The sequence below is a fragment of the Sinocyclocheilus anshuiensis genome, unplaced genomic scaffold, assembly GCF_001515605.1.
Source record: "Sinocyclocheilus anshuiensis isolate Anshui unplaced genomic scaffold, SAMN03320099.WGS_v1.1 scaffold487, whole genome shotgun sequence".
NCBI classification, from domain to species: Eukaryota; Metazoa; Chordata; class Actinopteri; order Cypriniformes; family Cyprinidae; genus Sinocyclocheilus; species Sinocyclocheilus anshuiensis.
This window is the reverse complement of record NW_015548240.1, coordinates 158,539-169,641: the sequence shown is the minus strand read 5'-3', so window position 1 is coordinate 169,641 and position 11,103 is coordinate 158,539. Positions and strand designations below refer to the sequence as shown.

Here is an 11,103-nt window from a genome sequence, read left to right as displayed (position 1 = left end):
GTGCCCAAACTCGGTCCTGGAGGGCCGGTGTAGTTTAGCGTTTAGCTCCAACTTGCCTCAACACACCTGCCGGGAGGTTTCTAGCATGCCTAGTAAGAGAGCCTGTTCATTGTTCAGGTGTGTCTAATTGGGGTTGGAGCTAAACTCTGCAGGACACCAGCCCTCCAGGACCGAGTTTGGGCACCCCTGATCTAAACCATCCTCACTACATTAGGCCGTTCAGTTTTAAGAGTCAGATCAGGATAATATTCATTTTTGAAGAAAAAAGTGCCTTCAAGGACAAATTTCACTTCCAGTAAAAGTTATTTGGGTTGGAACAGTCATTTGAGACATTATTTAACATGTTTATTTAAAGATTCTACAGTATATTATTAAATATTAAACTTTAAAGACGCTTTAAAGTCTAGTCTATTTAAAAAATAAACCAGTAGCCCAGATGAGAAGTCCTCGTTATGACATCAGTCTGACACACCCTTCTCTTCACCTGTCAATCACCGCAGAAGCCTGTCCTGGACCCGCCCTTCATCGAGTCGCACCAGCGCGTGTGCACATATAGCGAAACTCGATTGGAGATGGTGCAGCTGCCAAACTGCTCAGCAGACGTGGACCCGTCCTACACCTACCCCGTGGCCCTCCGCTGTGACTGTGGGGTTTGTCTCACTAGCACCACTGAATGCATCACTTCGGTCTGATATGCTGGAGAAATCAGCCTCCACTTAAAACACCAAAGATGTGCACTGCAGGAATAAAATGTATCAAAAATCGATCTGTTTGATGTCTATGTACATGTAGGAGAGATTTTACCTTTAAATGGTCACCTTATGTTACTTTCTCATCTTCTTTGTACCTTCCTCCTTTTTTTCCTGAAAAGAGCAAAACTGAATAAAACTGCAAACACCACACCTGTGGTCTTGTGTCGTAACTTGACAAAAAATCTTGTAGCTACAGGGCATAAGCTATTAAATGATGTAACATTTTGTGTTCCGGCCTGTTCTTTTAATTGAGACAGAAAAACTTCTACAAATCCCCATGCAGTAGCATTTAAAAAAATGTTATTAAACGGATCAAAAGTGACAGTAAGGACATTTATAATGTTACTAAAGATATCTACAGTATTACAAATTAATTGTTCTTTTGAACTTTCTATTTATCAAAGATTATTTAATATTACCAAAGCTAACATTGATAATAATAAGAAATGTTTCTTGAGCAAAAGCATAAGCTTATTAGAATGATTTCTGAAAGATCATGTGACACTAAAGACTGCAGTAATGGCTAGTAAAACCACGTTTTAAAATATATTCAATTTAAAAACAGTTATTTTAATTGTTATAACATTTAACAAAATTAATGTTTTTACTGTATTTTTCTATCAAATAAATAAATGCAGCTTTGGTGAGCCTAAGAGACTTCTTTCATTAAAAAAATCTTACCAACCCCAAACTTTGAACAGAATGGTATTTCCATATAAATTACCTTAAATAATCATACAGTAAGTAAACAAGGTGATTTAAAAAAAAAAAAACTGTATAATGGCCACAGTGCATGATGGGTAACAAAAAACAAGTACATTTTTTCTTGTTTGTCAGGAGATTTGTTGGGTGTTTGTTTTGTAAGAGGAGAAAACATTCTCCTCTCCTATTCTGGCAGTAGCAGATGCACATGATTATTACCTTTTCCATTATAAACCTGAACACAGTGTAACGCCTCAGAGGTCAAATTCAGCAGATTCTGCACTGGAAATTACATTTAGGGCCAACAGTTTAATATAGTTTCATTAAGTTCCATAATCACAAATGTGTGCAGATTACTTTTATTGATTTTGCTGAGATAAATGTGGTTTTCTTCACAAGAAAAGGATAAAAATGTTGTCTATTATTACGACAAAGATGTACTTAAAATAAGGGCAGCTGTTGTCCCTAAAATAAAATAAAATAAAAATAAAATAATAAAGTTTTGACATTAACTCTCAAAATACTGCAGGCAACCTCAAATCATTTTTTCAAATAAATCTGCCAAGAATAATTATAAAATAAAAAATATGATTTGTAAAGGATCAAGTGACACTGAAGACTGGAGTAATGGCTGCTGAAATTTCAGCTTAAGAATGAATTTCCTTTTAAAATGTATAACAGTAAAAGGCAGTTACTTAAACTGTAATAATATTTCACAATATTACTGTTTTACTGTACTTTTGATCAAACAAATACAGCTTTGGTGAGCATAAGAGACTTTTAAAAAAATGTTTTAAGAATGTATCAATCCCAAACTTTGGAATGTAAGTGTGTAAATTATCTTAAAAATCTGTCGTAAATGTTGAGGTAAATGTGGTGGTTTCTTCACAAGAGTGGGACACAAATTCAGATCACTTCAATGAGATGCTAAAACCAAATTCTTAATTTTGAGTCATGCAATATGAAGTGATTTTAAATCGCAGTTACAAGATACTATTTTTTCCTCATTTTCAGCTCCTTGGCAAAAACAGTGTGTGGGGGTACAAGAGGGGGCCTCCAAAAAAGGCTGATGCCTTAGGGCCAATCTAATCTGTCCTTGCTTTTGATCAACGTTGTTCCCAGAGATTTTGCTGCTACGGTAATGTTGGCATGTACGATATTCACCAGCATTCCCAGAATGTCAACCCTCCCCCAATGCTGCCTTTGTCCCAGATTAATTGCCAAAATTACCCTTCTGTCAAATCACTTCCATTCAATTAACTGTCAACTAAACAAACTCTAAATCTGGCCCTACTCATGGACAAGACAGACTCTTTCCAACAACTCCAGGCGTTCAAGCTGACAGGTACAGATCCAACCAAATGAGCTTCTAAATATAAGCAAGAGAGAAAATGATGGGAAGCACTGTACAGTCGTCTACATTGTCTCTCACCTTTATGTTGATTAATTTATGGTCTTTTTAAATACTATTATTTATATCTGCACTATTACAAAGTAAATCATAATGTAAATGTTTGTGATAACCAAATTTTATCACTGGACAATGATTCTGAACTCTCTCTATACATCCAGGCTTCTCCATTTTTTTTGTGATTTTATGATTATGCTCCTATATACTGCAATGCTTCATAGCATTTTAAGGCTTACACAGAAATCAGTTTCAATACACATTTTTTTTCAAAACGCAAAGAGATTGACAGTGACAAAAAAAGGAGAATTAGGCCATGTGATCTTGTAATATTAGCTTGCATGCAGCTACATTGCTACAGAGAATTGTCTGATATCTAGACAACCTGATCAATAAGAATCTGATACTATTCATTCATCGTAATTGCAATATATAGCAACTTCAGAATGGGTGTCAATGCTGAAAGCATTGGTAGTTACTGTATTTTCCAGCAGTGGCTAACTAGCAAAACCCTTGACCCCTTGGCCTTTCTCCTGATTAAATGTGTCTAATGATCTGTAGAACAACAGCTCATTAAGACCTTGAGACCAAGCAAAACTGGGACTATTTAGTACACAGAAGGCAGACCTCATGTTATATTCAACACAGTCTTTGGTTTTACATTCACAAACACACATTACTACTGAAATGGGCTTGTATCTGTGAAACAATATTTGTGTGTGTGTGAGTATATAAAAGAATATAACAGCACAAAACTGATATTTTAAAACCAGGCCAATCCCAGATCTTTAGCAAGCTCAGCAAAAAGAGAGACAGAGTGAGAGATAAATGGATTGTAATAACAGAATCATGAGTGCTTGATGCCAAGCTACAGCACCGCTACCTGAAAATTGACTTCAGCCGAGAGCTTCATCTATCTGTCTTTTGTAGAGAACTGGATCAAACCAGCAGGACCGTAATACAGGCAGCTACACTCTTAACCTGTGCAGGTACATTTAACTCTCTACTACCTGGAAACAAAGAGGGAGGGAACATTAAAATATGATTATGATTAAAATGATTAAAAGAAATAAAGGAAAAATCATTAAAAAAATGTAAATATAAACAAAATGAAAAGAAATACAATATATGTGCATATACATACAGTACGTGATCCTTCAGAATCATTCTAATATGCTGATTTATTAATAATGTTGAAAACATGCTGTTTAATATTTTGGTGGAAACTGCGAAACATTTTTTTCAGGAATTTTTCTTTTTGGATTCTTTAATAAATAGAAAGTTTATAAAGTAAATAGTAGTTATACAGTAAATAGAAGGTTTTAAAACAGAAATTTCTTGTAACAATGTAAAAGTCACTTTTAAGAGAAGATCAGGTTAAGTAGTCCAGATGTGTTTCGGTCATGAGCCTTCCAGTCCTAATATAAGGGACTTTGTTTTGAGAGCTAAAAATATCATTTATAATGTTATCTTGCGAACAAAACATTGCAGTTTACTCTTACAATTAATTTTTTATTTACCATTTTTTATTAAGGTTGCATATAATACAGTCAACAGATATACAGTGGTGAAGCTGCATTTCAGGCCCAAAAGCTGCTACTGATGCCATATAAAATAAAACAAACCCAATAACATTCAGTGGAACATAAATGAAGGGCATAAAATCCTACATGCTCCAAAATCCTTGACCAAAAAATCAGAAATGAAAACTGGCACATGCAAGTTAAAATGTATAGAAAGACAGACCTGTCCAACACTGATAACCAGTGCAGGTTTTTTTTCTTCAGCTTTATCTCAAGAGTGATGTTCAGGTGCTTTAAGGCAAAGTTCTTGAGTGCTGTTGAAGTCATTCATGCATACGTAAATGTTTCAAACACAACACATTCTTCCTCAGTGATCTGTCATGCTACATTTTGTTAAAAACCTGAATGTACATTATGGAGATATCAAGACAATCAACAGTCTCTTTCATTTACACATTGAAAATAAGCATTCTCTGAGAATAAATAGATCTGCATGCAGTTAACTGAATAATATACAAGCATTTAAATATCAGTTGTACAGACGTCATCAGGGTTGTACATTTTTGGCAAGCCAGAACCCAGCTGGACATGCATTATATATACAAACTTACGCTGAAAAAGAGGGAAAAACAATAGTTCCTGCATTACTTCAGTGTACAAAAAAAGTGCTGATTGAACATTAAAAAGCACTAAAACTAAAAATCCTCTTATGTTTGTATTTCTCAGTACATGCCACTGTACTCTGATGGGGTTAGAGTTCCTGGCAGTTATTTAGATCCAGAAACCAACTCCTGTTCCCATACAGATGTTCAGTTGTCAGTTTTATCCTCAGAAATCAGAAGCTAGAAACCAACCCAAGCTCCTATTTTGGGCGTTCCTGTATAAGCTGCAGATACAGGTGCCAAATTTGGATGCACCAAAGCCCCAGTGATGGTACAAATGCTTCCTCTCAAATGTTTATTGAATGCAAAGCCTGTTTTCCTATGGCAAACCCTCATCCTTTTCAGAGTCTGGCGTACTGAGTGTGGACACTGGGATGCTGCCTTGTGCTTTGAGTTTGGGTCTGTGCATTTTTGAGGTTGGGTCTTCGCTAGACGTGGGCTTTGAAGTCTCTAGAAGCAGTCTGAGAATCTGTCCAGCCCGTTCTTCTAAAACTGCCATCCTTCCGTTCAGAGCTTGGATCTCTGTCCGCAGCTCCAGCCTTGCCTCCTGCAGTGCGGCCTGGAATGAGCTCTCGCTACTGGGGTAAAAATCCTGGGCTGGTCCTTCTCCACCACCGACTCCAGGAACAGGGCTCTGTGGTTCTGAAACCCTATCCAGTCTCTGGTCGCTGTAAGTCAAGCCACTATCCCAAGAGTCCGTTTTGCGAAGCGAATTCTTCCTGGATGTTCCAACCTCCTCAACACTTTCTATCTGAACTTTGACTTCTGGTGAAATGTGCTCCATGGACACAGCTTTAGCCGCATTGTTCAATCCCTCCCTCCTCTCATCTTCTGGAGGTGAACCAGGGGCAGCCATGTTGTTTTTCAGTCTCATCCAGCCACAGGCAGTTCCTGCGGGTTTGGTCCGCGCTGTGTTATTCACTTTGAGTCGATTTGCGACTTGGTCACCACTGGCCACGGCAGGTTTGAGTTCCATGATGTCGCGGTTGTTCTGCTTGACTGAGTCGCCCACTTTAGGGTAGGCCAGGCAGTTCTGGATGGGTGTGATTTGGGAGATGGTGACCACGCTGCTGGTGGACCCGTTCTGAACTGCGTGCAATGAGTTCTGCATGAGGGAGGCGTGAGGTTTCGCCATGCGTGTGGGCTGCTGTAGATGCTGCTTATTCTTCTCTAGGTCCAGTTGGGCCGAAGCGCCCTGGTTACGGAGCTCTTTCTGCTGTTTAAACTTCTGGAAAAGTTTTCGGACCGGGTGGTCCACAGGAATGGTGAGTGGAACCTCATTCTTTGAGCGCTGCCTCTCTTCTTCCTCCTTCTTCACATCGATGATTTTACGAAATATAAACTGGATATGGAGAGAAGAAATACCATCAGTTAGATAGGAAATGGCATCTATGAGAATTTTGGAATCATCAAAACTTTCATTTACAGTGAAGATAAAAATCAGAGAACAACCTACAAGTTCCTAAACTTCGAGGTCACTGCTTAAAGTCCTATTTTAAGTTATCCTAACAGGAGTAAAAGTGCAGTTTTTTAAGCACATTTCATGAGTTTAATATATTCTGAATTGCAGTATAAAGACTTTAAATAAGATATTTGAAAAATAACGATGATCAGAATTAGAGAACACTTTATTTGGTGTTAATCTCGTGCTAATTTCCTTAATTATCGGACAAACTCTATTTAACTGACTGCCTAACTTTCCAGTTTTCACTGACTTTGCAAGACGGTGAGCCGTTCTAAACAGACTGAAACACTCCGACAGCAGGTTCTCCAGATGAAGGCCAATAGCAGCCATAGCAAGAGAAGTTGGTCGTTCCAAGTCTGTGATTTCTAGAATATTGCATCTTTACAGTGTCACTAACACATTCAAGTCCCCCAAAAAGGCTGGTTGTCCACGAAAGACAAATGCACGAGAGGACAGAATAATGTGGAGACTCTCAACGGGCAATCGGTTCAACACTGCAGCTGGAATTGCTGAATTAATTCAAAGCAAGGGCCTGTACACTTCCTACTAATTTTTGACTGCCGTAACCTTCAGAAATATTAGTTGTAATCTTTCTTCGTGTAACAATCATTGCTGTTCTCTAATTGTGATCACCGTGTTTCCCACAAAATAAAAGATTTTTGTTGAAGTGTCTTGGTTATTTTGTAAAACACAGTTCTACTAGCATGGTATAGCCACAGTTAAAATTCCTTCAAAGTTTGAATGATGAAGATTACATTATTTCTGAAAAAATCAATTGTTCTCTAATTTTGATCTCCACTGTAGAAAAACATTCCTTTGGTATAATTTGACCAAATTCCTTGTTTGTAAGAGTTGAGTTATTAAAATAGCTTTTTCTATTATTTAAAAATCATAATCACAAAAATGGTATTAGAAAAGACAAAATGTTTAAATATTCAACATAAAATAGTAACATGAATATCAACAAAGAACGGCATACCCCAGTAAAAAAATGAAACATTTAACATATAATAACAGGAATTTTAGAATTCCAGGATATTACTGAAAATGTGTACTGTGTTGGGAAAGAAAGATTTAAATTATAGATGTTTTATCTTCTCCCACCGTCACACTAAAGCTTGCCATGGTCTGCCCACAGACTACATGTGTTTGGAGATTCACTCTTAAATTATGCATCTGTTGTTCTCTTTACCCCCTCTTTGTCTTTTTCCTGCCTTTCTCAGTTCTCATCTTTTTATAGTTTTTTCACCACATGAAAATCATCAAGTCCTTTACTGAAACTAATTGGTGGTGATGGATTCATTTAGTTCAGCTGATAATATTAATTTACTTGTGTGTCTTTCTCCCAAGTTAATGTAAAACACGAACAAGGTTGGACTACAGACAAAAACAGCTCAATTCAATAGCTACTAAACAGTTTGAGTAAACATTATAAAGGGATTTTTATTCTGTATATCAATTAAATAGACTTTAGTATTTGTACATATACAAAATGCAAAAAATCAAATCAAGCAAAAAAATTAATAAATTATATCTTTACCACTAGCATCACATATTGGAATTGAAAAAAAGAATCATTACTGACCACCAGATCATGTAATATATTCTGTTACCCTTTTATGTCAATACATATCCATCTATCTATCTATCTATCTATCTATCTATCTATCTGTGCGCTGCCATGTTGAACTGAATTAGGATGCAAAATCAACCTACAAATGGCTAACTTGTCTATTCACATTGAGCTGGGATTGGAACAAATTATGATTTTTTTTTATCACCCATTTTCCTATTTTACTAAAGAATCTGTATTGTTTTGAAGAATCCGTACTGAGTGTGTTTGACTCTTAAATCTGAACACAAACATACAAAACTGATGGATTAGTTCAGACACTGGAGCTCACAGAAAGAGAACGTCTTTCATTCTCTTTTGCCCTTTTTCTGAAAGTCAGCAAAACAAGAGCTGAACACTGCAACATTCTCTGTTTGAACATTACAATATTTTCTGTCCCACTGAGGCTTCGTTTGAGATCACACACCTTCCTCTGACACACAAAGCTCCTGGTACAGCTTAGAGTTATTCACACAAAACCAACAGAAATTATTTAATGAGTTCCAATCACAGAAGGAACAGCGGGTTTTTGTGTTGTTTTTTTAATAACGCTGGGAAATGAAAGCTCATTAGAACCTATTCCTTCTGACCCCTTTCATGGCAGTAATTGCTTGTACACCTTTTTAACACATCTGCAAACCAAGTTTTATGAACAACACAGTAAATTTGATTTCACTAACTGTGGTGAAGCTGGGGATGTACTGGCCATAGAGAGCACAGGGATGCTGGGACTGTTGTCTTGTAGGCTTGTCAAAATCAATTTAAACATACAAAGCAAAAACAAAGATTAGAAGACAGAAAAGGTTCTGATATCTTCAGGCTGGTCCATTTACGCCAATGTTGTGGATTCGGGCACAGAAAACATAGATAACCACCTAAAGCAGCAAAGTTCTCTAGCCTGTCACTGGACAGTTAGTGACTGACCCCTGCTTCGACTGGTTTTTCTCTTTCTTCTTTCTGACCTCCATCGCTCCCTGTGCTGTGACAAGAGTCCTCAGAGAAAGGTTAAAATTAAGGCAGAATCTCTTTCATGATGTTGTAAGTGGACATAAACCAAGCAATTAGTGCATGAAGAGCATGTGAGTGATTAGGAGAGAGAGGCTCTACTTAACTAAACCTCAAAAACATGAACACAATTAACACTATGGCTTAAAAGTAAATGCAACCATTAGAAGTAGAGAAGATTTACAGCATATTCTGTAATTCTCAATCAGTAAATGGCATTGACTGCTGCAAAAGATGAGATAATGCGCATTATGACATTGCAATCATGTACCCTCTTGCGGAAAGGACACAATGCAATTTTGTAATATGCATATTCAGATTTGTGAAATGCATATGATAATATCAGAGAAATTAACATTGCCAGAAGGCATATTGTATAAACAATTACCGCACAAAGAGGTGCACGACAGAAATAACAACATGAATATCTATAAATTCTTTCATATCAGAAGAAAGAGGCAGAAGAAGAGGCATTTATAAACTCATAAACTCCAGCCTCGGTCTGGGTCAGAGCCATTATCGCATTCTTTACGGATCCGAGCAATGATACGGTTCGAAATTTTCAAATGGACCGACTCACATTCACCTCAAAGGACTTTAGCATCTCACTGTGTCTAAACAAGAGCCAGCGGTGGCTGACCTGACTGTCCTTCCCTGAAGGAATATCACACACAATGCAGATCACAGCAATATGCATCACAACTTCATGCTTTTTCTTGGAGTATTAAAGCACTCTTACAACGTCCTTTCCATATTGGAATGGCTATTTTAAGATTCTACTTCTGATCTTGGAGCGACAGAGTGAAGGATTTGGGCACTAGTGTGTGTTCACCTGCAACTGTCAACAGAATAAGAGAATGAGAGATTAAAAAAACAGCTGGTATGACGCATGTGAGTGCTGAGGTCAGTGGAGCAATTAAAATACTCTAGCAACCATAAGACAGACATCATATATCCATTATACCAATACCTATCAGATTGTCTACCTCTGTAAACATGTTTAAAACCCATCTTAAGACATATCTGCTTAATGAGGCATTTGCTGCTTTATGAGGACTACTGGTTTGGATTAGATGCATTTAAATTAGTTTATTTTTGCTTTATTTTAGTATCTCTTTCTTTGTATTTGTTTAAATTGTACAGCACTTTGGTACACTCTGTGATTTTAAGGTGCTTTATAAATAAATTGCGATTTGATTAGTTTAATTTAGTTCTCAAGAAACATTTCTTATTATTATGCTGCTTTTTTTTTTCAAAATTGTAATGCACTACCATTCAAAAGTTTGGTGTTAGTGATTTACTTATTTAAAATAATAATAATAATAATATTTTTATTCAGCAAGGGATATACAGTATGTAATAAATTGCTTAATTTTAAATGGTTTTATGTTTAAGAGAAAGTACGTTTATAACGTTACAAATTATTTTCATTTCAAATAAATACTGTTCTTTTGAACTTTCTATTCATCAAAGAATTCTTAAAAAAAAACTATCATTGTTTCCACAAACATTAAACAGCAAAAACTGTTTTCAACAGGTTTTGATAAGAACCATTATTGATATTTAAACAATAATGACTGAGCTCCAAATAAACATATTAGAATGATTCCTGAAGGATCATGTGACTGACGACTGAAGCAATGGCTGCTGAAAATTCAGCTTAGCCATAAAAAAAATATATATTGTAATATATTAAATTATTAATATAATCAAATTATTAATATAATAATATTTACATTATTTTACCTTACTGTATTTTTGTTTAAAAATTGCAGCCTTGGTGAGCATAAGAAATCTTTCATAAACATTGAAAAAAGCACACATATACTGTATATATACATACATACATACATATAGGACATTGAAACATACACACACACACATATATATATATATGAGAGGCACATCTATGGTTATTCTGAATGTGTCACTTGTCAGTCCTTTCCGGTTTGAGGTTTGAGTGACTCAAAATGG

The 11,103-nt window shown here is 36.2% G+C and overlaps 2 protein-coding genes across 3 annotated transcripts in view; one reads left to right on the top strand and one right to left on the bottom strand.

Moving 5' to 3' along the window:
- gphb5 (glycoprotein hormone subunit beta 5) overlaps positions 1-921 on the top strand; it is an 8,747-nt gene extending 7,826 nt beyond the window's left edge. For both annotated transcript variants that reach the window (XM_016442267.1, XM_016442266.1), the window contains one exon: positions 501-921. In XM_016442267.1, coding sequence (XP_016297753.1) covers positions 501-692 — 192 coding nt within the window. In that variant the 3' untranslated portion in view covers positions 693-921. The remainder of the gene's footprint in view (positions 1-500) is intronic.
- Positions 922-5,366: 4,445 nt separating this feature from the next.
- LOC107654906 (potassium voltage-gated channel subfamily H member 5-like) overlaps positions 5,367-11,103 on the bottom strand; it is a 37,279-nt gene continuing 31,542 nt past the window's right edge. Inside the window, exons 10-11 of the mRNA XM_016442221.1 lie at positions 9,710-9,783; positions 5,367-6,389 (exon numbers count right to left, since the gene is read on the bottom strand). Coding sequence (XP_016297707.1) covers positions 5,367-6,389; positions 9,710-9,783 — 1,097 coding nt within the window. The remainder of the gene's footprint in view (positions 6,390-9,709; positions 9,784-11,103) is intronic.